Source organism: Canis lupus, chromosome 3 (assembly GCF_003254725.2).
Source record: "Canis lupus dingo isolate Sandy chromosome 3, ASM325472v2, whole genome shotgun sequence".
NCBI classification, from domain to species: Eukaryota; Metazoa; Chordata; class Mammalia; order Carnivora; family Canidae; genus Canis; species Canis lupus.
In genome coordinates, this window is record NC_064245.1 from 59,040,120 (window position 1) to 59,065,761 (window position 25,642).

The 25,642-nt window shown below is 50.3% G+C and overlaps 2 protein-coding genes across 12 annotated transcripts in view; one reads left to right on the forward strand and one right to left on the reverse strand.

Annotated features, from left to right (window-relative positions):
- KIAA0232 (KIAA0232 ortholog) overlaps nt 1-25,517 on the forward strand; it is a 94,088-nt gene extending 68,571 nt beyond the window's left edge. For 5 of the 11 annotated variants that reach the window (XM_025438376.3, XM_049108013.1, XM_025438378.3 and 2 more), the window contains 4 exons: nt 1,994-5,279; nt 11,043-11,151; nt 15,917-16,014; nt 18,099-20,582. In XM_025438376.3, the coding sequence (XP_025294161.1) occupies nt 1,994-5,279; nt 11,043-11,151; nt 15,917-16,014; nt 18,099-18,278 (3,673 nt within the window). In that variant the 3' untranslated portion in view covers nt 18,279-20,582. Of the gene's footprint in view, nt 1-1,993; nt 5,280-6,685; nt 6,753-7,597; nt 10,993-11,042; nt 11,152-15,916; nt 16,015-18,098; nt 20,583-25,135 lie in introns of those variants that run through there. The other 6 variants (XR_007409614.1, XR_003132728.3, XR_007409613.1 and 3 more) reach the window with 6 other exon arrangements.
- PPP2R2C (protein phosphatase 2 regulatory subunit Bgamma) overlaps nt 1-25,642 on the reverse strand; it is a 947,578-nt gene that overhangs the window by 479,167 nt on the left and 442,769 nt on the right. The window lies entirely within an intron of this gene.

Genomic DNA, 25,642 nt, shown 5'->3' on the forward strand with positions numbered 1-25,642 from the left:
TAAAGTGTGCATTTGTTAAAATCAGACTAATAACTGCTGTGTGGTTTTCGGTTTTTGTTCATTGTCTTGTATTTAGTTTCATATCTAATAACTCATGAAACACTTGAACAATTACTATGTGCTTGCACTGAGAATTCAGAGGTAGATAAGATGGTTCTATCCTTATCATACATACTGAATCAATATTTGTGAAATGAATGGAGCAGGCAAGGTTATTATTTAAAGTCCATTCATGTGCAGTCACACCAGTCTTTGGAGACAGCTGCAAGAAAGTGTATTACATACAAGGAGACCAAGTGTCTACTGCCGCTTACAAAGAAATGTGGGCAAGTCATTGACCTTGTCAAGGTTGTTTCCTGAAGATGCTCTTCTTTCTTTGTAAATGGTTAGTAAAATCAGCTTCACTATAAGCAGAACTTCCTTACTATACATTTTATTTGCATCTTCTGAACTTCTAGAACCTAAGGTGACTATATCTTTTATTGGTTGGTGTGGACCTGTGCTGTCCAGCATGGTCTCTATAAGTTGCGTGTGGCTATTTAGCACCTGAAATGTGGCTATACTTCAAATTGAAATGTGTTATAAATGTAAATTCTCACCAGATTTCAAAGACTTGGTATAAAAAAGAATGTAAAATATTACATTAATATTTTTAACTACCAATTACATGCCAAAAAGATAATGTGATGGATGTATTTGGTTACATAAGATACATTATTGAATTTAGCTGCACCTTTTCTTCTTAAACTTTTAATGTGACCCCTTAAAAATTACATGTGAGGCTTACCATGTATTTCTATTAGACAGCTCTAGTAGAGGCTGAAAAGGAGAATCAGGTGTAGACCCTTTGAAAACATGGCCTTTTATCACTTCACCTGTGACCTTGACTGTTGACTCCAGAGTGACAGTCCCCTTGGTAGGCAACCCAACTCTAGATTCTTGCTTTGGCAACCCGTCTTGGTCTGAGATCTGTGATGGCTACCAGCTTCTCGGCAGATTGGAAACTCTCATTGTCATCAAGTCCTCTAAAAGCAGCCTCCCTGACTTTTACTGTTCTGCATTTCCCGTACTCACTGGTTTCCTCCGGTTTTGTGTCTACATACAGACTCCCGTGCCTCATAAGTAGTACTCCCTAAGCTGCTCTGTTTCTGGGGCGTCAAGGCTCTGCTGTGGTCCACTTTTTCTAGTGGTTCTAGGCTGCACCAGCATCCTCTTTTCTGAATACTTGAACATCCTCGATAACCCCTACTGTCTCTGAGGGCCTGTGTGATGCCAGGCATTTCTCCTGAGAACACTCGTGTGGTGACAGCCACCATGTAATATTCCGGCTCCTCTTGTACATTTATTCCTGTACTATCACAGCTCTGTGAGGTGGATGATAGTATTACCTGCGTTTCGCAGGCCATGGAGAGGTTGTGTCACATGCCTAAGGTCACCCTGGTCAGGGCAGAGTCAGGGTTCATAATCGGGGAGCGCAGCTTCAGATCCCAGGCTCTCCAGCCTGTTTCCCCTGCTCCCAGGAGCCTCATGAGGTAAGTCCTGTCCTCACCGGCTCAAAGCTGAGAATGTGGACCTAGACATCAGATGAGGAGCTTAAAGTCACATGCATAGTAAATGACGTGAACTGAGATCCAAATGCAGATATTTCTTCTGGAGATTACATTCTTTTCTCTGTGTTGTATCTGTCCTTTGTGACTTCTTAGTTAAAACGACGACTTTAAAGATAAAACCTGTCCTCTTCCCTATTTTCTAAATACTCTTTTAGTGCTCACCTCAGTGCTGAACATAAATAAAGGTGCTTGATACATGTGACTAAACAGAGAGCATGTTTCACTGTATTATTCATTTTTCTTAAAAGTTGGTAGTTTGTGGATGACGTAAATGTTGACTGCTAAAGTGAACTAGCCCGTTGCCCCGCCTGGGAGGGAAGGTGGTTTTGCTGTATCTCGCACATCTGAGTGCCTGATTCTGAACTCTGTCCTCTGTTTTGCAGGTACTATGAGGCATTCCCACCACTGTCTGAGAAACCAGTTTGCCTGCAGGAAATCATGACTGTGTGGAACAAGTCTAAAGTCTGTTCTTACTCTAGCTCTTCTTCATCATCCACAGCCCCACCAGCTAGCACAGACACATCCTCCCCCAAGGACTGCAACAGTGAAGGCGAAGCCATCAGGGAAAGAAGCAGCGAAGTGCCCACCACTGCACACGAGAAAACCTGGAGCAAAAGTAAAAGCGAGAAGGAGAACACATTCAGTCACGGCACAGTGGAAGAAAAGCCTGCTTTGTACAAAAAGCAGATCCGACACAAGCCCGAAGGGAAGATTCGCCCTCGCTCCTGGTCCTCTGGCTCAAGCGAAGCAGGCTCAAGCTCGAGTGGCCATCAGGGAGAGTTAAAAGCATCCGTGAAGTGTGTGAAAGTGAGACACAAGACCCGAGAAATTCGAAGCAAAAAAGGGCGAAATGGGCCAAGTAGGCTGTCGCTGAAGGCCAGCGACAGGGCCGAGAGGGGCGTGCCTGTGGGGGGCAGCAGCAGCGGCAGTGGCGGGGGCTCCATCAAGCCGCTCTGCCGGCGTGGGAAGAGGCCCCTGAAGGACCCGGCGAGAAGGGACATTGGAAGCACCGAAGGAAGAGACCTGTCCCTGGAGACCAGAAACGACAGAGAATATAAAGAGGAACCCCTGTGGTATACCGAGCCCATCGCTGAGTATTTTGTTCCTTTGAGTAGGAAGAGTAAACTAGAGACCACGTACCGAAACCGACAGGATACGAGTGATCTGGCATCAGAGGCAGTGGAAGAGTTGTCGGAATCAGTGCACGGTCTTTGTATCAGCAACAATAATATTCATAAAACATACCTCGCAGCAGGTACTTTCATTGATGGTCATTTTGTAGAAATGCCTGCAGTTATCGATGAGGATATTGACCTCACTGGGACCTCATTCTGTTCTCTCCCAGAGGACAACAAGTATCTGGATGATATTCATCTATCAGAATTAACACACTTCTATGAAGTGGATATTGATCAATCCATGTTGGATCCTGGTGCCTCAGAAACAATGCAAGGAGAAAGTCGGATCTTGAATATGATTCGACAAAAAAGCAAAGAGAAAACAGATTTTGAGGCAGAATGTTGCATAGTGTTAGATGGGATGGAGTTGCAAGGGGAACGTGCAATATGGACAGACTCCACCAGCTCTGCGGGTGCTGAGGGCTTCTTCCTGCATGACCTCAGCAATCTGGCTCAGTTTTGGGAGTGCTGTTCATCCAGCTCTGGCGATGCCGACGGAGAGAGTTTCGGAGGAGATTCTCCAATTAGACTCTCTCCGATCTTGGACAGCACAGCACTCAATCCGCATTTGCTTGCTGGCAATCAGGAGCTCTTTTCAGATATTAATGAAGGATCTGGCATAAACTCGTGTTTTTCAGTGTTTGAAGTGCAATGCAGTAATTCTGTTCTACCATTTTCGTTTGAAACTCTCAACTTGGGAAATGAAAATACAGATTCTAGTGCTAATACGCTTGGGAAAACCCAGTCTAGATTGCTAATATGGACCAAAAATAGTGCCTTTGAAGAAAATGAACACTGTTCTAATCTTTCAACAAGAACTTGTAGCCCATGGTCCCATTCAGAAGAAACACGTTCAGACAACGAGACATTAAATATTCAGTTTGAAGAGTCCACACAGTTTAACACAGAAGATATTAATTACGTAGTTCCTAGAGTCTCGTCGAATTATGTAGATGAAGAACTTCTAGATTTTTTGCAAGATGAAACTTGCCAGCAAAACAGTAGAACACTAGGAGAAATTCCTACCTTAGTTTTCAAGAAAAAATCGAAACTAGAATCTGTCTGTGGTATTCAGCTAGAGCAAAAGGCGGAACACAAAACCTTGGAAACTGCACGAGGGTGTGGTGAAAGCGGTCCACATGGAGGTGGCTACAGCTCAGGGGTTATTAAAGACATTTGGACAAAGATGGCAGATGGGGCATCGGCTACGGCAGACGTGGAAAGAGCGGATGAGGAGTTGTTTCCGCCAGACGTCAGTAGCTACTGCTGCTGCCTGGAGGTTGAGGCCGAGGCCGAGACCCTGCGGGAGCCTCACAAGGCTGTGCAGAGGTCCGAGTACCGTCTGTGGGAGGGGCAGAAAGACAGCCTGGAGAAGAGAGCTTTTGTTTCCGGGGAGCTGTCGAAGGTGGACGGTGGAGACTATACCACACCCTCTAAACCTTGGGATGTGGCCCAAGACAAAGAGAACACATTCATTCTCGGAGGAGTTTATGGAGAGCTCAAAACCTTTAGTAGTGACGGGGAGTGGGCCGTCGTGCCGCCCAGCCACGCCAAGGGGAGTCTGTTACAGTGTGCAGCTTCCGACGTGGTGACCATAGCTGGGACAGACGTCTTCATGACCCCAGGGAACAGTTTTGCTCCTGGTCACAGGCAGTTATGGAAGCCCTTTGTGTCGTTCGAACAGAACGATCAGCCGAGGAGTGGGGAAAACGGATTACATAAAGGATTTTCTTTTATCTTCCATGAAGACCTACTAGGAGCATGTGGTAACTTTCAGGTTGAAGATCCTGGGCTGGAGTACTCCTTCTCTTCCTTCGACTTGAGCAATCCGTTCTCCCAAGTTCTTCACGTTGAGTGTTCGTTTGAACCCGAAGGGATTGCCTCTTTCAGCCCTAGTTTTAAACCGAAATCCATCCTTTGCTCTGATTCAGACAGCGAAGTGTTTCATCCCAGGATATGTGGCGTTGACAGAACCCAGTACCGGGCCATTCGGATCTCTCCCAGGACTCACTTCCGCCCAATTTCGGCATCTGAGCTGTCCCCAGGGGGAGGAAGTGAGTCGGAATTTGAATCTGAGAAAGATGAAGCGAATATTCCCATTCCTTCTCAAGTTGATGCATTTGAAGACCCACAGGCAGATCTCCAACCGCTGGAAGAAGATGCCGAGAAAGAAGGCCATTACTATGGAAAATCAGAGCTGGAGTCGGGCAAGTTCCTCCCCAGGTTAAAAAAATCTGGCATGGAGAAGAGTGCTCAGACGTCCCTGGATTCTCAGGAGGAATCAGCTGGGATTCTGCCGGTGGGGAAGCAGAATCAGTGTTTGGAATGTAGCATGAATGAATCTCTGGAAATTGCTTTAGAAAGCTCAGAAGCAAATTGTAAAATAATGGCACAATGCGAGGAAGAAATTAATAATTTTTGCAGTTGCAAAGCAGGTTGTCAGTTCCCCACTTATGAAGATAATCCAGTTTCTTCGGGACAGCTGGAAGAGGTAGGTGGTTGTCTGTGTGTGTTGGGGGTATTGAAGTTGGTTGGACTTGAATGCAGGACCAGCCACATCAGGCAATGGAAGATATGGTGGAATTATTGGGAAATTAGCTTCAGCATATGAAAATGTACATTCTTATGATTTTACATAAGGACTTAGAATGGTTTTTGACATTCATACATTTGAACTAGACAATAGACCTCTTTTGCAGAGAAAAGACATTGTAAAATCATAAGAATAGGAAATTTTGTCTTCATATGCACGCACTATGCATCATGAGAAACTGAGCATGCCAGCATTGCAGCCTTCACAGCTGATGGATTGTGCGGTGCTGGGTCACTCTGCAGCAGGCCCCGCGCCCTTCACGAGCAGAAGCGGATGGTTTCTTTAGGTTGTAACCCTGTCACATGGCTTCCGAAACGCTGGTCAGTTTAGAACTTAGGTTTTGCATGTAAAATAAATGACATCTGTATAGAGTTCTCTAAGACAGATGGCAGTACATGTAAAAACCCACAATCCAAATGCAACGAAAAGGCTCCTACAGAACATGTATAGATGGACCTCGCTTTTTACCAAGTGCATATTTCTAAAGCTATGGGAGTTATGTGTCAAAGATAAGGTTAATGGTAGTTTTGTGAATGAGAGTCCTTGTACCCTTTGTGACTATCTCTAAGAAGTGGTTTGAGGTTAAATTGAGTGTGCAAGAATATCACCGAAGGTAACAACTGGTTTCACAGAACACAGCGATCTGTCCATTTCTCAGCCGCTACTTGATCAACAGTGCCTGGCCTTTGTTCAGGAACAGATGATTAAAAGACATTTGGATGTGCTTGAATGTCATGCTGCTTGTGGCCAGAGAGCCACTGAATGTCCTCCCTCCCTCCCTGGCCCTGTGCATGCTCAATCCGCCTCCGCTATAGCTAAATCCTGCCCAAACTGCGGGGCTCTCTTCAGACACCCCCCCCCCCCCGCCCCACATCCTAACTCCTCCTCTCTCCCCTTCCCTCCCCCCCCCCCCCCCCCCCCCCCCGCATCAGAACTAACACCTCTCTTCTCTTCCTGTGCCTCTTTTTCTGTTGCATTTTCCATGTTTCACGGGTCATTTATGTACTTTCTCTCGTTAGGTTATAAGCTCCTTATGGAAATGGACTGTGCCTTCCTCGCTTGTGGGGCCAGTACCGGGGGGACCTGAGTGCGTGTGGTGGGAGGAAGCCCCACAGATGACTCAAGGGCCCCTGGTCTGAGTAGCCTGCCCAGAGATCATTGAGTTGAGTCCCGCCGAAACACTGAAAACCCGGCTGCCGAGAACAAAAACCAGTGATGTCATTAGCCTTTATCTGTTTGCTTATTGCCCCTCTTTTTTATCCTTGAATGTTCCTTTATGTACTTTGTATTTCACCTGGTTCCAGATTGGGAAGAAAGAAACAGGGAAGAAGCGAGATTCTACATACCACTGCCATATTGCTTCGCTTCCTAGTATGTTGATGGATTTATGTGTTATCAGACTTCTGGGTTGCCTTGGAAGGTCTCAGCCACTAGTAAAGTCCTCAGAGGACATGGTGGGGTTGTCTCCTAGGGTTGGCGTAGCCACTGCCATCAGCCCCAGCCTCTGGGTGGCGTGGCATGGTGTAGGGCTGGGGCAGAGCTCACGTCCTGGATGGATGAACTACAGAAAGGTTGGGAGAGTGGCCAGAAGGGACCAGAGCGTGTGCCTTTACACTCTAACACTGTCTGGGCAGTCTAGGGGGCCCTCTTCCCCCTTTTCCTGGGGGAGGGCAGTCTGTGAGCCCAGTTGTGAAGGTCACTATGAAAGGCTCTGTTTCAGAGCAGACTAAAAATGTAAGAATTCTAGGGGCACGTGGCCAGCTCTTGATTTCAGAGTCATGAGTTCAAGCCCCATGTTGGGCATAGTTTGCTTAAAAGGAAAAGAAAAACCTTAAAGTGTAGTCATTTTAAAAGAATTGGTGTCCAGAAGCATGGATTCTTTTCAAAAGTTGAGTTCAATCAAGTCAAACATTTTTTGAATACCTGTTACATGCCCATCACTAAGGTAGATGTCCTTTAGGAACAAGACCCCATCCCTACCCTGGAAGATTTCAGTCTAGCTACAAAGACCACTTTGTAAATAGATAATTTAATTGAAAAAGGTAATTTATTCATACAGCAAATTCAGAAGTTATAAGAGGGTATATATATCATAGTGAATAGGTCCTTCTGAACAGCAACTGCAAGCATGCGTCTTGGCACATCTTTCAGGGGTATTTATGCACGTAGAAGCAAAGACATGTTCACATGTTTCCTCTTTTTTTCTCTTTTCACAGAAATGGCACTTTATCCTAATCAGCCTTCCTTTTTGATTTCCTGGATACTGTTACGTTGTATGGACAGATGTACTGTGATTGACCTAGCCAGTTCCTTGCGTTTTAGGGCATCTGGGTAAATGCAATTGTAGGTAACTGGGTAGGCGGCATAGTGGAGGTGAGCACAGAAATGCCGTGGGAGCCCAGAGGAGAGCCCGCCTAGCGGTGAGAGTTGAGGGAGGCTTTTGAGCACACCTGCGGGTCCCAGGGCAGAAGGGAGAGGAGGCGGGGGCCTAGAGGCAGAAGAAAGAGCATAAGCAGAGGCAAAGAGGCTTGAAGTTTCTCACTTGTGCAGGATATCTGCCAGCAGTTAGTTCTTGGCTTCTGAAATAGAAAATGGAAGGTGCGGAGTGTGCCTTGGGAGCCCATTCATGCATGAGTTGGTGGCAAAAGCTTTCTTGTCATTTTCTTATTGTCAACTTAGTGCTATGTGCTTTAGAGCACAGAAAAGCAGAGAAGACTTGGGCTGTCTTCAGTTTGTGGCCCAGTCCAGGAGAGGAGCCAGTGTGCCCGAGGACAGTGTGTTGTGGCCATCAGAAAGTTCTGATGAGTGGAGAGGATGGCGGGAGCGGTCCTTGGACTGTGGCACCTGGCCCACTTGTGCCAGTGTCACATCCACTCTGGTTTGTCACCTTGTCCCCCTCACTGCCCACAGTGACCTGTGATGGATTTTTGTCCCCCTCCCTGTGACTGTGAAGGACACATAGGCCCAGAGGGACGGAGTTGCTGCCCCTGAGCCTGGTGTCCGATCTTTCCACTGCTTTGTACTTCTGTCAGTGAAGGCAAACTCAGGCCACGTAGTATCTCTTCTTGGTCTCAGCAGCCCTCTGCAGCTCTTCATTTACAATGGCTTTCTTTTCCTTTTGTGACCTAGATGAGTGGGAGCTGACTGTGGCTGAGGGCCACTCTTCCACGCTCTTCCCAGAGTAGAACTCAAAGAGAAACACCAATGACCTTTGTCTTCCAAACCTGGGAGCACTTAGTGAGCATTCATACTCAGCTTCCAGCTTCTGAAGAATTTCTGAGTAGCCCATCGGTTGCTAAAAACATTTCTGGTCAGGCTTTCTGGCTTAAATTTGTGTCTTCTCTGTTTTTTCACGGTTTCATTCATCAAGTATTTGCGGGGAGCCTTCTCTGTCTGGGCACTAGTCTGGGTGTGGAGGAAGGCACAGAGCCGTCTCTGGTCAGGTCACATTCCCTGATGGCATGCCATCCATGACATTGTGTGCTGGTGGACCAGAGGCGTGGAAGGTGCAGAGCTGGCTCAGGGCTGCTTGGAGGACATGCCACTAGAAGCTGGGGCTCAGGGTGGGCTTCTCGGCGAAGGTGTCATCTGAAAACAGGCGTCCAGGTGAGAATGTGAGCTGAGCAGCTGTTGGGGGAGAGGAGAGAAGTGCCCTGGCAGAGGCTCCCGGCCCACCCATAGCTGCGTCCTCGTCTGGTCTCCCTTCCACCCTCCGTCCTCCCCAACTAGAAGTAAAGTCCATGCGTCCAATAGAGGTTGCTTAAGCCATGCCTGGTCCTCTTTGCTGTGCAACCCGGAAGCTGGAGCTAGCGAAGTGAAATGATGTCAGGAGATAATGCAGGTTCATTGAGTATGTGTTCAGTGTAGCACAGAACAGGACAAAGAAGTCTCTCCCTTTGGAATTGACTTTCAAGGGGAGGATGCAGAAAAAAATCCTAAAACTATAGCAGAAACTGGCATGACTTCATGGCATGACTTCAACAGTGGGTTCAGCCCAAGGTGAGGGTGGGGAGGCGGAGGATGACGTTTGGGAATCAGGGAGCTGCATCCCCTCGAGCCTTTCCTTCAGGCCAGCAGACATTGTGTAGGCCTGGTGCCCTGAGGCACGCAGATGAATAGGCATAGGCCCTGCCTCTCCCCTCTAGTCTCCTCAGCTTCCAGCCTCCTCTCTGATCATGCTGACCCCTCCAGCCTGCTCGTTCGCCTGTTTCCCACCCTCCCTTTCTCCCCCTCGCCCCTACTCCCACGGTCTTGGGACAGGGTCACACAATAACCAGTGTGACTGCACTCGCACGAATGAATAAACTTTGATTGCTCCGCAGCTGCCTAGGACGTTTTCTTTGCAAGTAGAAACTTGTCTCCAAGTCCATCTTCCTTTAGTGGTCCTTTGGGGATGAGGGCAACTTTTCTGTCCAGGAGGCCTCTTGCTCCTCCCAAATAGCACTAAGTTGTCATCTCACAGTGTAGGTGTGCCTTATAGAGAAGCCAAGGTCTTTCTGGAAAGGTCTAGGGGTTCTGTGAATGATGTGTCAGATGCAATTAATTTCCTTGAGCTAGCTATAGACCTTGGCTGTTGTGACTTCATTTGCATGAAGCTGAGCCTTGTCCTGCTTATATAACAGCGTGGTATGGACTACTGTTGTTGGAAAGAGCTGAGGGAGAACATAGTGAAGGTTAACTGGCCACTCTGGGTAGACAGTACAGTTTCCCCCAGTATCTAGTTTAAGAGTCTTTCTTTCTGTCAAGTTATATTAAGTGAAAAATGAAGGATTGATGTATTTCTCATTAGTTAAATAATAAAAAACACACATTATTGAATCAAAAATTCTTAGATCTGGAAGACCATTTACATGTAAGAAGAACGAAGTCCTGTTAGAGGAGTGATGTTCATTGTTTGCTAAGACTGCTCAGGTTCTCAGCTTGAACACAGAGTGAGGTGTCTTCTGAAGCAGGAGGTGCATACAGTGTCCACAGGCCTTATTTATATTTAGGCCCAACATCCTCTGGTTCTCAGCAAAGCACATAGTTGGGTTATAAAGCTACGTAGCTTGGTAACTCTGCCTACGCGATTTTTATCATCCAGTGTCGTCGTCTTTGACTCCTCCCCACCCCCCTACCCCCCCAAGAACATGTGAAGGAAGAGACGGTCCGCTCTTCTCTGGAGCATTGCATACCAGTGGAGACTTAGGGCTGCTCCATTATTTCTCTGCTCTTCCCAAATCTAGAAATTTGCCTTTACCTGGGGATATTTTGGGGGGATATTTTGACTTGTAAGTATTTTATTGTGTTTGTTTTTTTAAAGATCTTCATTCCACTCCCAGTATAAGTGCTCCTTAAAAAAATTTCCTTTATATGTTATGAACACTTTGGCTTTTTAAATTCACCTTCTCAGATGTCTGGCTGGCTTAGTTGGCAGAGTTGGCAGAGTGTGTGACTCTTGATCTCCGGGTCATAAGTTTGAGCCCCATTTTGGGTATAGAAATTACTAAAAAATAATATCTTAAGAAAATTAATTAATGAACCTTGTCTAGAACAGTGTTACAAACAAAAAACAAGTCATTGATTTAAAAATCCAGGATTTGTAGTTCCTAATTAATAATGCTTGAACTTTCTCCTTTATCCTGAAAGTTTGTAAACTTTTTTCTGTATTTGTTTAAACAGTTTCCCGTTTTGAACACTGATGTTCAGGGAATGAATAGGAGTCAAGAGAAGCAGACCTGGTGGGAAAAAGCCTTGTACTCTCCTCTCTTTCCTACGCCAGAGTGTGAAGGTAAGGAGGCCTATACTGGGGCATTGGTTCATCCACTCATTCAGAGTTCTAATCCATTGAGAGCAGTGCATTCTTTCACTATGATTAGCAGTCCAAAAAGCATTTACCAAGAGGCTCTTGGTGTAGCCAGCCTTTGTCAGGCACTGAGGACACAGAGACAAGTGTGCACTGGATCCTGTCCTTAGCCTGATGTGGGGAGAGGTATGGAAATGCATATAAGAAGGACCGACCTTTGCCAAGACCTATTCAGGATCCCAGTGAATCTTGGGGTGGTGGAGGGGTCATCAGCTGTGAGGGGGATCTTCAGGAAGCTGCCCAGGTGGGGAAGGTGGGGAACGGCAGAGTCCGTAAGAGGAACAGCTTGCACGAGGACAAGAGGGTCTCTGGCAAGTGGGCCCAGCTGGCTTAGAGCTGAGGCCAGAAAGGCAGACGGAGGAAGCCTATTGGGAGGTTTGAGAGTGCTGCTGATATAGGTCAAGTTTAACCCACAGGAAGGGAAGGCCATTGAAAAGACTGCAGATTGGAGGCTGTCAGGTCAGGCGTGTGTTTTAAAACAGTTCTAGCAGCAGAGTGGAGAAGGGGTTGAAAAGCGGAGGGTACTAAGTAGGGTTCTGAGCTCCCCCCACAAGTGGGTTCTCTGGAAGGGACATGGTCGAGGCCTGGCCTCAGGCCCTGCAGTGGGGAGTATCTGAGAGCAGGTCAGAGAGGTTTCGCAGAGGACCGCCAGGGCTTGTTCAGTGACTTTCTGGGAGGCATGAGCAGTAGGAGGGGCCTGAGGGGAGGACCAGGAGGGGGAGATGGAGCAGTTGCACATTTGATGAAGATGACTGTGGTCTGTGAGCCTCCCAGGTAGACATACCCAGCAGCTATAAAAACTCCTGAAGTCTGGGGAGGAGTGAGGGCTGCAGAGGCTAGGGGCTCACTCCAGGGCGAGGGCAGCCCTGACTGTTACTGGCTGGCTCCCAGGCTACCGTGGGCTGTGGCGTTTGACCGGCTCTCTGCCATTAAAGCCGAAGGCCAGAGGGGCATGTAAACTGGTAGTATTCACACGACCTTGTGTTTTTTGTGTCTCCCAGTTCATTTGTGATTAATGTGGAGCCAGTGGTGTTGCTCTCTGCCTGCCTTGCCATGCACAATTCTGGTGCTCAGGACGCTGGCACTGGCCTCCCTCTGCAGCCTGGCCTTCGCCAACTCGGGGGGACATGGGGTTGATTGCTTCCCCCTGTTCTGTGAGCCCAAAAATGCCTTCCCCAGAGCCTGCCTTGCCTTACTCCTTCCCAGAGGTTTGCTGGATCAGAAAGACAGCATAGAAGGAGTGTTCATTTATAGCATCTTTGTTTATTTAACCGCATTTATGAAAGACCTGCTGTTCTACCATTAGCTGATATTTGGGTCGCCTTTTATTGTTTATGGAGCGCTGCTTGTCTTTCCTCTTACATAGACCCCACCATGACCTTGTGCAAGGTCAGCCTTAGTTTTCAGATGAGGACAATCTAAGACTCAGGTTTGGCAGTTTGTCCAGAATCCTGCATTAGCCATCAAGCTCAGGCTTAGTGTGGTCCAGAAGCTTCATGCTCTACAGTAGCTGTTTGCACTCAATGCCCAGGGAGGCACCAGGGTGAGGGGAGCACAAATCTGGCCTGAACATAGATCACTCTATGTGCCGGTGCATTCAGTCACAGATGAGTTAACAGGAGCACAGCTAAGGGAGGCTGAGTGCCCCAGAGTCCTGCCGCCAGAGGGAGAGGACGATGGGGCCGCAGGCAGCACCAGGGGTCAAGGAAGACTGGGCCCTGTGGGGGTTTAGGATGATTTTCAGATCCTGAGTTCTGGCTTTGTTAGTGTGTCGAGGGCAGTCTTGGCAGCCTTAGTCTGGAAAGGAGTCCGTCCCAACTCTAGGCTCTCAGTCCCAGGTCCGTGCTGTAAGGGGAGGTTCATGCTCGATGCTTTTTTTTTTTTTTTTTATTGTGAAGTGGCAAATAGAGAAACTCTCAGTGGATAGATAATGGTAGCCAGGTTTTGGAATGACCTCCAACTCCCAACTGTGCTTTAAATGCCTGCACAGTTGCCTTGTGGGGATGGTGACGTTCTGAGCCTCACTCTCTTAGCCTGTGGGCATTGGGGCGTGTGGTCTTCAGAGCAGGTTGACCAGGAGAATGGGTGGCCTCTTGCCCACTCAGCGGGAGAAACCAGAGTGCAGCTGATGGTTAATAACAGGCCCTGTCCTTCTCCGAATCAGGGGCTGACCTGGAAGCTTTTGGCCTCCCTGGGAAGGAAGGAAGGGGGCCTTCCCTTTTTACAGTAAGGCAGGATGGAGGCTGCGAGTGAGGCGGCTTCTCTGGGCACCCTGCAGCAGGGAGCCCATCGGGCCTAGAAGCCTGAGCCCTAAATGCCGCCCCCTGCTGGCCTTGTGCATTCACACATGTGGCCATGTAGCACGTGTTGCCGACAGTCCTACCTGGTTCGGGGCCCTGGGAATGCAGAGGCCAGCTGACTGGATCCCATTCTCCTGTTTAGCTCATGTCCCAGCACAGACCAGAGGGAGTAGGGACACTAGCCCTGTGACATCCAGGGCTACCTACAGGGAGAGGTGCCCAGGCACTAGCGCTGGTGGGTGCAGAAGGAGGATGTGTGTGGCGTACCTGTAGTGTAGCTAGCAAGGGGGAACGGTTCGAGAGTGGGGTGGGGACAAGGTCCCCTGGAACCAAGCAGCCAGAGCCTAAGGGCCTTGCGTGCTCTATGCCATGATGGGTCTGTCCCGAGTGTGGTCTCTCCAGCTCACGCACTGGACTCTAGAGGTTTGGAAGGCTCATTGTAAGTGTGTGGGTGTTATTTTAGTCTAACAGAGAAAGCAGTGAAACCATATAGGTAACAGTTATAGGCCCAGGAGACAAAATGGAACTAGAGTCCAGGGCCTCCACGGCCAGCTGGTGGACCTGGGGCTGTGACCAGCCCTTTTGTGTCTCCATTGTCTGTATTTGTAAAAAGAGGCTAAAGATAGTGCCTCCCTGAGGAGGTACTTAAGAAGAGGAGTGTGCATAGCACAGGCCTGGTACGTGGTCCTCACCTAGCACATGGGAACTGTCTGAAGGGGGCTTTTGAAGAGCGTTGTCAGCAATCCCTACTGCCTTTTCCGAAGGCCTGTGACGTCATACACTCCTTTTGTACTTACAGAATTCTGAAAGAAGGGCAGGAAAGTGCAGGGATCGGGAGGAGGGTGGGAGCTGGCTATGTCCAGGGGCATATCCTAGCGCAGGAAGTAACTGGGGTAACTAGCTAGCTGGGCATGTGGGGCCCATGAGAGCTTGGTCAGGCGAGCCCAGGGCAGATGAGCACGCCGGGCTCTTGGTTAGCAGCAAGTGTGCCAGCACCATCCTTGAGGCTGTATGCATGTCACCTCTTCTGACTTGCACAGGACTCCATGAGGGCAGATGGTTGCCTCGTTTCAGAGATGGGGGAGCTGGGGCTCAGAGAGATGGTCATCTGCTAAGCCCCATCACTGGTGAGTCGCAGGACCAAGGATCCACTCACGTCTGTGTTGTCCCAGAGCCCGTGTAATTGTCATGAACCTGAGCTGCTAACTTTGAGGTCCTGAGGCGGGCAGAGAGGGCTAGAAGTCATGGAGAGTATGATGGGGCCCAGCACAGCACTCAATGGTAGGAGGGCACAGCAGTCACTGAGTGCTGGTCCTGTCCTCTCCGGTATCACACAAGAGTAGCCTGTCATCTCACTGAATGCCTCATGGTAGCTGGACCACAGGCGCCGGGAAACAGATGCTCAGTTGGGGCCGTTACAGGACTTGCACTCAGTGATTCAAACCAGGGTCCACATCAGGTCTGCTGGCGGTCTCTTCTCTCATCCTTGTGTCTATGCAGCTGCAGGGGATGCTGGGGGAGTGGGTGGGCAGGGCAGGGGGGTGCTGGTGTAGATTAAGCCTGGTGGGTGTTAGCCCTGGCTGTGGCTCCGAATCACCTGGGATCTTTACAGAACTGCTGACCCCTGGACCCTGACCCAGACCAGTTCAGTTGGGATCTCAGGCAAGCTCTGCTCCTTGGGCTCGTAGACTTTGCCTTAAGCTCCCAGGGCTGGGAACCTTTGCACTAAGTGATTGATTTGATTCCTTCTAATTCCAGCTTCCAGTTCCATCTCCTTCTGTGGGCTGCTCACCTACTCAAACCACTAGCTTCCTTTCTCTTCTCTATTCTGCAGATACAGAAAAGATGGACTTTAGTGTGGTGTTGAGTTGAGGGGGAACGGACGAGGTTCTTACCCTGTTTTGTCTTCCCCACCGCACTTCCTCCTGTCTGAAGTTCTTTGTTTGTTTGTTAGATGAACACGCATATGGTACATCGTCTGCCTCCCTCCATCCTCTGTACGCCCCTGTGAGCTGGGGCCTTGTTGGTGATTATGCTGTGTTCCTAGGGCTTACCCCATTACAGATGTGAATATGTGTGTGTTGAATGAATGTCTCATGGTGGGATAACAGGCATGTCTGGTTATGCTGGCCTATTTTTTTAAAAAACTTAATAAACAGATTATTAAAGGACTTTTTAAGTTGGCATAGCATTTTGCTCGTGCATACCTGGCTGGTTGGCTGCGACTGTGTCTGCTTTAAGTGACTACTTCAGCTCTCCAAAGTGTTGGTAGACCTGATTGATCTGACTTTTCAGCAAAAAATGAAACAAAAATGTATGTTTCATAACCGTGTCTTAATGAAATCTCCCCCCCTTTCCCTCTTTTCCCTTCTCCATTCAAAATGATTAAGAATGTTATACAAATGCCAAGGGAGAGAATGGTATAGAAGAGTGTCCAGATGGTAAAGACATACCCAGTAACGAAGAGCGTCTGTTAGATTTTAATAGGGTAAGTGGACTGTCCTCCTTACTAACTTACTAACGGCCACGTCCCCCTTGCCACTCAGGCTGGAGCCTGGGAGCCCTGGGAGCTCCCCCTGTCCGCCATCCCAGGCCACCCAGCTCTGTGGCCCTCAGCCCCCGCCTGCATTGCCTCCCAACTCGTCCGCTTACTGCCAAGGCTTCCCATACCCCTGTCCTCTCTCCCCGCAGTCTGTCCTTCCCCATGCTGCCACAGGGAACTTCTGCCTACCAGCCGGACCTTGTCACTCCCCCTGGAAGCCCTTGAGTGGGCACCACCAGAGAGGCCTTTCCCCCTATCTGGGGTGCTCCCTGGATGGACCCTGCCCAGTGTGGCACCATGGTCTCAGCCCCGGCACCAGGCTGCATTGGGTTTCTGCAGGCCTGCCTCCCCAGCAGGCCTGGGAGCCCCCATCAGGCAGGCAGGTGGATGGGTCAGAGGGAACGCATCTCTCTTCTCCATGTCCTATGAGGGCTTTTCCCCCAAAGCACCCTACAGTGTTGGCGCCCACGGGCCTCTCCTTCCCTACCTTGATGAATGGCGCCCTGCGGCACCCCGCCCCACCCCTGCTGCCACACCCCAGCCTGGGGGCCACTCTCTGGCCTCTGTGACCTGCACACACTGTCTGCCGGCCCTGCCGGCCCTGCCCGCCCCACCGGTCAGCCGTTGCACCTCCTTCCATCGCCCACACCCTGTCCAGGCCCCAGGCTGAGCATTCCCTTGCCAGTCCTCACAGCGCCCAACAGGTACCGTCACTGCACCCACCATTCGGCACAGACTTGGGACCCGGTCGTCAAGGCCATGCAGCCATGCAGCCAAGTGCAGACCTGAGCTGTGAGCCTCAGCTAGGACTCCGCGACTCCCGCTCCTAACCGTAATGGCCTTTTGTCACTGCACTCTGCCCACAAAAGCCTTGTGTGCTCTGCCCCTGCGTGCCTCTGGCCTCACCTCTCTTCTCCCCTCCTTCCTTATGGCCGTCTTTCTGCTGCTGCCTCGGGGTCCCAACAGGGATGGTGCTGCCATTTGGAAGTAGGGGGTGTTGTTACTATGACTAGGGGGTGCTGGTTACTCTGAGGACAGGTGGGTGGGGGTTCTTAGTTTCTGTGGTGGGGGTGTTGTTAGTTCCTCTGACTGGGGGACAGGGGTGCTGCCACTTACTGTGATTGGGGGGTGCTGGTTACTCTGGGTTTGGGACATTGCTAGTTACTGTGACTGTGGGGGACGTCACTGGTTACTTAACTGGCTGGGGGGCAGGGTGGCATGTTGCTGGTCACTGTGAGGGAAGGGGGCTTTGCTAATCACTTCGGGGGTGGGAGGAGCATTACTAGTTGCTATGGAGTAGGGAGGGTGGTGTTGCTAATTTACTCTGCCTGGGCTGGGGGAGCCTTGGTAGTTACTGTGACTAGGGAGGGGCTACCATTTGCATTCAGTGTCCGGGGGGGACAGAGATGCTGACCATCTGGTGTGTGGGGGACAATCCCACACAATAAAGAGTTTTTAGAACTCTGGCTCTGCAGCCCAGCCCCCAGGCTCCCAGGCAAGCTCTGGCTGTTCTTTGCACAGGCTTGCTTTCTAGCCTTCCGGTGAGGACACTTCTCAGAACTCCCTTCCCTGCCACAGCTGTCTGAAGTGTGTGTGTCCTGTCTCTGCCTCCCCCGTCGGCCACATCACCTGGTGTACCCCGCAGCGTGAAACTGTGTTGGTCAGTTGGCTTGTTGGGGGCTCTCCCGGGATGGGAGCCTGGGGAGGATGTGGCTGTGCCCACCTCCTGGTGGCTTCTGTGTGCTCGGCCTGGCCCCCACCTATGGTTGGCTCCGGACGTTGGTTTTGTGCAGCCCCCACATGTGGAACGTTTTGTCTCAGGGATTGAACATACAGAATTAGGACTTTGGACCCTTCACAGATCATGAAGTTGAGGTGTGGTGGGTTTTGCTTTGAAGCTGTGAGATGCTTCATACTCTTCAGCTCTCCCAGGAAAGCCAGTGATTTGCTCTATAACCTCTGTATTCACATAGCCCTTCTGAAAAAAAGTCTGGCTTTTGATCTGTTGAACACTGTTCCTTTAATCCCAGGTGTCTTCTGTTTATGAAGCGAGGTGTGCAGGAGAAAGAGATGCCGGAGCAAAATCCAACGGCTTCCACAGGAAGATCTACTCCAGCACCAGCTCCGGCTCAGAGGGCTCCGGCTCAGAGGGCGGAGGCGAGTGGGCGGACCCGGGCGAAGAGGAGCTCTTTTCTCGAACTCATCTCTAATCCTGCAGAGTAGTACAAATTATTTTTTGAGAGCGATATGTGATGGCAAATTACCCTTTTGTGAGGCCTGTTAATCTAAAGCAACAACTTAGGTTTCTTCTTCAATTAACTGATTCAGATCAGCAGTTATCTTTCTCTTCTTGCTTATTTTAGAGTTGAGGACAGCTATCCTGTTGAAGATTTTTTTGTTTTCCAAGCTGTTGAATTCTTGGCTATTTGAAATAGACTAGATTGTGTTGTCAAATCCAGAATGGGTGTGCATGTGCTTGTCTAGAAGCATCCCTGCTTTCCGCATCTTGGCCGCGGTTGCTGTCCTTGCTGCGGCGGCCGGGTCACTGTCACCTTAGCACCGCGGTGTCCGCAACCACTTCCGCTCTCCAGAGACTCGAGCTTTGGAACCTTTAGGCTTTGTTCTCTCAGAACTGGGACATAAATACCTCCCCCTGCAATGGATCGGGGCCTTTCTGAAGGCCAAAGGGAAGCATGGGTGACTCATCCACGATCTTCATTCAATCAGCTCTCATGTACATTTGACGTAGGAACCACAAGGTGTGCTTTTAGAGACTTAGAAAATACTGTGTTTTCTATCTTAGGATTCTCCCCCCGAAATATCATGGACGATACTATGGTTTGTGACTTTCTGGCTAACTGGAGGAGCCACGGCTGTGGGGTGTAGGGTAGCAGGGGAGGCAAAGCAGGGGAGGAGTGTACCCCTAGCCTCTGAAGTTGCAGTTACATATACGCCAAAACACCCCTTTGGGGTCATTCGTGGTGAGGGTCTTAGTGGCAAATTATGATTTTTCTAGTGACCGCCGTTGAGTTGAAGCCTCCAGAACTCAAAATAACAAAGGTTTGGCATGTAGTAAAGGCCACCTCATCACCCCGAAGAAGCCCTGGCTGCTGCAGCTAGCCACCGTTGTGGCTGTGATTTAGTAGAGCATAGATCTCATTTTGTGTTTGAGAGAATGTTCTGGGCAAGTTCTATGTGGTGGGTTGGGGGCGGGCAGAGAAATCATTTCTCCCAGACCCGTGTGATGGCTTCATGGGACTGGCTTCCCACTTGCTGTGGGGGCACAGCAGCCAGTCCATCTCCTGCGAGTCCTGTCCACTCAGGACGGCCGCCTCCTCGAGTTTTCACGCCACTGGGCAGCAGGTGAAGCTACGAGGAGCAGTGTTGGTAAAACCAAATTGTTTTTCTTTTTAAACCAGCTCATTATTTAAAAACAAACAAAACCTAATGTGTAAAATCAGTTTAGCATGTCTGTAACACCAGGAACGGCAGGAAAGCCTGACGTGGACGAGACAGCTTCACCATGAATCTTGGCAGGCAGTACACCTGTACCGTTCACTAGCTGGGAGCTGGAGTGGCTGAGAAATGTATGATTTGCTTTGAGCCCTGGGTTCAGTTGCCTATCTTGTAATTGAGAACACAGATGACTCCAAAGCTGTGGAGTCACCCCGGGTTCTGTGTGTCCTCACTGTGAGAAACCTGATGGACGGTTGGCTTGGATCTCACCACATGTCAGGGTTTGTTTTTATACAGCACATCTTTTGACACTTTAAAGAGTGTGCGTGTGTGTATGTGTGTGTGCGGGTGTGTGTGTGTGTGCGTGTAAGGTTTATGTTGCTGTTATTTATTTACAGACTTTATAAGGTTTTATGTATTTTTCTTTCTTCCGGGAGCTTCCTAAAAAGTGATTAGCATCTGCACTGAAATATAATTTAACAGCAAGGGCAAAAAAGAATTGGAAGTTGTAAATTCCTAAAATCACTACAGTGACGATCACTCTAGAAATCGTTGCTTATGTAGCAGAGACCAAATAAATATATTTCAGACACAACCTTTAGCTCAGTTGATTTTGGACAGCTGCTTTTTATCAAGACAGGGCTCCAGGTGGCAAGGGTGCCGACTTCCTTACGCACTGGCAGGAGGACATTGCACCTTCCACGGGGGTGGGGGTGGATTATAAATGGGCAAGGGGACTACCAGATTATGTATTTATTTGTTTTCATAGCTAAGTGGCTGAAGCCCTGAGGCTTTCAGCAACAGAGTTGAAAGTGTGGTTTTTAGTTTTGTGAATGGATGATCATAAAGAAAAAGCATTTTTTAAAAAGTTGGCAAAACGCTGAAACGCACTGTGGTATGAAGCGCATTGCATATCCATAGCACTGAAGTATCCGTTTTCCATTCCTGGGCTGAGATTTTTTTCCCCGTGGTTGTATTGTTCTGATTTCACGTACACCAGAGTAACTGATTTTTTGTTTTCTTGTGGAGTTAACACCAAATAAAAAATTCGAAAAACAGTTGGTTGTCTTTATTTATCATAGCAAAGAATCATTTATAAAGAGCCTCGGCCTTGTCTTAACTACCTGCGCCAGGATAAGATAGAGATGCACAAGTCCCATCATTCTGGATGAAGGGGATTTAGCTCGCACAGGCATTGCTCAAAATGCTGGCATGCTGCTTTGCTGGAAAAGGAGGGGGGCACCTGCTGATGAATGAGTCACTTTCCCTCAAACATACCACTACCACCACCCCACCTCCCACCTGAATCCTGCAAGAAACACAGCAGTTTTGTTTATAGGTGTAGACGAAACTTCATCCTTTTGTTCTGGAAAACAAGTCTCTATATATTAACACGATCAATTTTCATTGTAGAAAGAGAATTCAGTGTATTTTTAAAGTATAAGGGAAAACTCATCTGCGTGTCCATCACCCAGAGATGGTAGCTGCTACCATTCGTGCCCAGCGCCTCTCTAGACAGCTGAACGTCTGTGGGGCACTGTATCACAGGGTGATGCTACACCGGCTCTTCTGCAACTTGAGAAATAGGTCTTCACTCTGACGTCCTTTCATGGCAGTGACTGTAGGTGTAGGGAACTTTCTATAGCTCTATTACTCCGTTACAGAGATTTAATAGGTTCCTCGCTGATCAGCATTTAGAGTGTTCCTTTTCTGTGTATTCAGCATTCTGAGTAGCACTTCTGCGGACACCTGTAAACGTGTGTCCCGGTATAGTTGCTCCCAAGAGGAGGCTGCAGCCTGTGGGTTACCTTCTGCACACCACGATGTTCCAGCATCGCATGGAACCAGGAGGTCCTCCAGGGCCTCTGTTGGAAGTCGGACCTCCTTTGTCTCATCATGTGCAAGCTGATTCTCAGCGTTGGTTATTTGAGGCGAGTACTTATTTTCAGGTTAGCATTTGTCTTTCATCCGGAGCGGAGGACAAGTGGATTCTACACAGAAGCATTTCAGTGATGTTTTAGCCTTCTTTATTGTTTATGGTTTTGGGGATGTGTGGGCATGTTTTTAAATGCTTTCTTCACCTTAAAAGAGCATGAAGATACTACGCCTTTGTGTTTTTCTAGAACCCATATACTTAGAGTTGATTTTTTTTTTAAAGTTGTACGCCCAACATGGGGCTTGAACTCACAGTCCGAGATCAAGAGCCCCATGCTCCTCCAACTGAGCCAGCCAGGTGCCCCTGTAGAGTTGGCCTTTGAAACGTGTATTGTTTATAGGGAGCAAGGCTTAAGGATTCAGCCTCCTTGTCTGCCAGCTAGTTGGCCAGCTACCCAGTGTCACTTGTTGTCACTGACTGGGTGTAACCTGAGTCTTCGCTTCTGGGTATGGCAGCAGCGCCCAATTGGATGGAGGTGGCAGGGCGCAGTCCCTTCCCGGAACCACCTGAGGCAGGACTGGAGGGTATTTGTGCAGCAAGGTGTTCCCCTACGTGGGAGCGTTCGCTGGTCCATAGGAGGGGTGTCTTGTGGCCCCCTTTGACTGTGGTGAGCCTGCTTGCTTCAGCGGTGCCCCACACCTGCAAGAGCAGGGTGGGGGTACTGGGCTAGATTGTTGCTCTGTGCATGTAGTCACCTGGAAATTGGGCTCTGTCTCCAGGAATCATGACATCACAGCTTAGTCCTTTTCAACCAACTGGTGTAAAGCCCTCTTTTTTTTTTTTTTTAATTTAGGAAAAAAAAAATTAGTGGGGGGAGGGGAGAGTCTCCTCCCTGCTGAGCGCAAAGCCCTACATGGGGCTCCATCTCACACTCTGAGATCTCATGACCTGAGCTGAAATCAGGAATCAGACGCTCAGCTGATGGAGCCCCCCCCCCCACAGGTGCCCCTAGAGCCCTCTCCCTAAATGAAATATTTATTCTAGGTGTAGAGCCACTGCTCTTCTGGCTAATGCTGCTGCTCCTGTCACTGCAGATGCCACCCCTGGCAGACTCTGGGCACGTGGGGTGCGTGGCTGAGCAGTGCCCGGGGGGCCTGTGTCTGCATGGCTATCTTAGGAACTTGAAAGCAGCTAGTGGATGGATGGCATCATGGGCAAGGCACTGTTGTGAGCACAGAGTCCAGGAAAGGAGCTCCTGCTTGAGAATCCGCCACTAGCCTTGCGTCACCGATGTGGGTAGAGGATTGCCAGGGACGGTTGCCCCACTTTACTGAACTAGCAGTGACTGGCAGTGACATCACCACGTAACCGCTTGGATGGTGACCGCATGTCTGCTAGTAATAGGGATGGAGGGGAGGGCATCTTTCCGGGCGTTCGGCCTTGTTCAGGACAACCCTGTGAAGTAGGTGCACCTGCCCCATTTTATGGGCGGGAAGACTGAGGTACCTGCTGAAAGGTGGAGATGAGGTTCCAAGTCCGTGTAAGTGGAGATCACAACAGTACCTCCCATAGGGTCTATAAAGCTGATAGCACGGTGGTGCAGCCAGAACACAGAGTCAGCGGGACGTGGTCCCATCCTGGGGGTGTCCTGGGGGTGTGGCCAGGAAAGAAGCAAAGCCGGAAGTGCAAAGGAGAAGCTGCCACACCTCAGTGGGTAACTCTCAGAAGCAAATCACATCCACAGGCTGCCTCTTTCTTTCCTCTTCTCCCCCACAGAAGGTTGGGGGGGCATTGCTTGCCTCAGGGTCAGGCCCTGCTGAGACCTGTGCCCCTGAGTGCTGCAGTCCCAGGTGGTGTTGGGAGGGTGGGGGCGGGGCTCAACACAACAGGTGTCCAAGTCTGGGGTAAAGGGACAGGCACATGGCCTACTGGGGTTCAGCCAGACCCTGGGTCTGCCACTTCCTGTCCAGGGGACCTGTTTGAGGAGATGGACGAGGCCCGGCCCTTGGCCTGCCACCCAGCGGGCCCTGCCTTCCCCGCACCCACCCTGCAGTCACCGATGGGGACGACAGCCCTCAGTGTGCAGACGGGAAGGCTTAGGTGAGCTGGTCCTCCTCTGTCTCCCAGCCCTGTGCCCCCAGCTGTGCATTCCAGCAGGGAGGCTGGTGACAGGCAGGTAAAGCTTCCTCCTCCCCTGGCCCGAGGACAAGCTCCGGAGTGGGCATGCCTAGCTTTCCCCATCCACCTCCTCTCCCCCTGCACACGCTTTTCTCTGTCCCCTGGGCCCCTGCTCTGACACCCCTGCTGCCTCAGCTGTAGCATGCAGACATATGCCCCCCCTCTCAGGGCCCTGCCCAGCAGTCCCGTCTCGTCCAAGGCCCTGGGCCGAGTCTGCTGCTGGCTCCTCACTCCCGGGTCTGGGGCCCACCTTCCCACCACTGTGGCTTCCCCTCCTCCATCGCCCCAGTCCCTCCTCCTCCAGATCCCTAGGCAGAGCGAAGAGCCTCCACAGGAACCTGTCCCACTGTCCCCTCGAGGGCTCATCGAGACCCACTGCAGGCCTGGCCTGGGGACAGCACAGGGCACCCCAACGCCTGGTGGGAGAGGCCGCTGGTCCAGCCTGGGGCGGCTTCAGGGTACATTGTCCCTTTGCCGAAGAGGAAGCAGCATTGAAGGGGCCCCAGCCCGAGCACTCCAAACCCCAGGGTTCCCAGGGGTCACTGAGGGCCTTGAGCAAGCCCCTCACCCCTCTCTGGGCTTGACTGTAGCTCTTCTTACAGGCCTGGGGCCCCAATTCCTGTCGGTCACAAGTGTCACACATACCCACGGCATCCTCCCACAAACCGCAAGCTGCAAGCCAGCGATAACGGACAGCCCAGCCAGCCCTGTGACTCTCCTGCTAGACCGCTGGCCGTGCCCAAGCTCCCAGGCCTCCCTCCCCCCCAGCGATCACAGGCCTGGGAGCTGCTCAGAGACACTGGGGATCCCCAGCCAACAAAACCCAATAGCAGCAGGCCTGGTCCTTGACTCTGCACTGCATGGCACTCGTGCCACTGGTCCCTGCCCCACACACCTGCCTGTACCTGTGTCAATGCCCTGCCCTGGAAAACTATGTCTGCCGAGCAGCTCCCCCAGGGCATGAGGCCCTAGCCAGAGTGTTGGGTGAGCCTCTTTCGTGTATTTGGGTGCCTCTGGGCTCTTCCTCCCCTGCTCTCTCCCCACCTTTCCAATGTGCCCAGACTCCCACCCCCTACCTGCACTTCCCCTTCCTGAGTGGTGGAGGAAGTGAGACACCTGGACCTCTGGGTGACTTCCTCATGCTGAGCCTGGGTCCCCCACTCGCACATGCTTCCCCCAGGCTTAATGCTATCATGTGTGACACTGTCATCTGAGTGAGGCTGGTGAGTGGTGGAGCCTTGCTGCCTAATGACTTGCCATGCCTTGACCTTAGTGAGTCCTCACAGTGGAAATGGGGGCTGCAAGTTGAGGTCTTTTGGGGTTGGGGTGTCTTCATCTTGGCATTAAGCTGCTAATTAGGAAAAGAGGTCTTTGGACCTTGGTCACAAATAGAGTTTGAAAACATTCAATCAACAGATAAGTATCAAAATCCTACTATGTGCTAGGCCATAAACCCGATGCTAGTAATACATTTTATTTTTCTAAATCAGTAAAACTCCTGCGGCCCCAGTTCTCTGGGAAGGAAGGCCTCACAATGTCCTCTCTCATCTCTCCTAGATAAACTTCAGAGGGTCTCTCCAGCCCACCTGAGCCACGACCATTCTCGAGGGCTCTGAAGGAAGGTGTGAGTCCAGGCAGCCCTCCCCATCAGAAGGCTCTTCCTTGTCTTACCCCCCAGATTTCCCTGCCAGGCAGTCCCTCCACCCCACCCGACCCTGGGGTCACTCGGCCCTGACCAGCTGGGCAGCCTTGCCAAGGTCATGCAACATCTCTGGGCCCAGCACGAGGAGGAGGGAGGTACAACCATCCATTCTATACACTTGGTGGGGGGTGGGGCCCTTCCTGCAGAACAAATTATACATTTCATCTGGGAGAGACACACGAGGCTCCATCTCTACCCATCACCCTGCAAATGGGCTGCTGACAAAGTGATTTCCTTCATGGCAGCCTCTGGCTTTCCGGCTTGGCTACAGATCCTGGAGAGTTGGGGACACCGCTACCTGGGCACAGCCTCCCCAGGCCTGGAAAATGGCTGGGGTGCACAGTGGGGAGCTTCCACCCCCC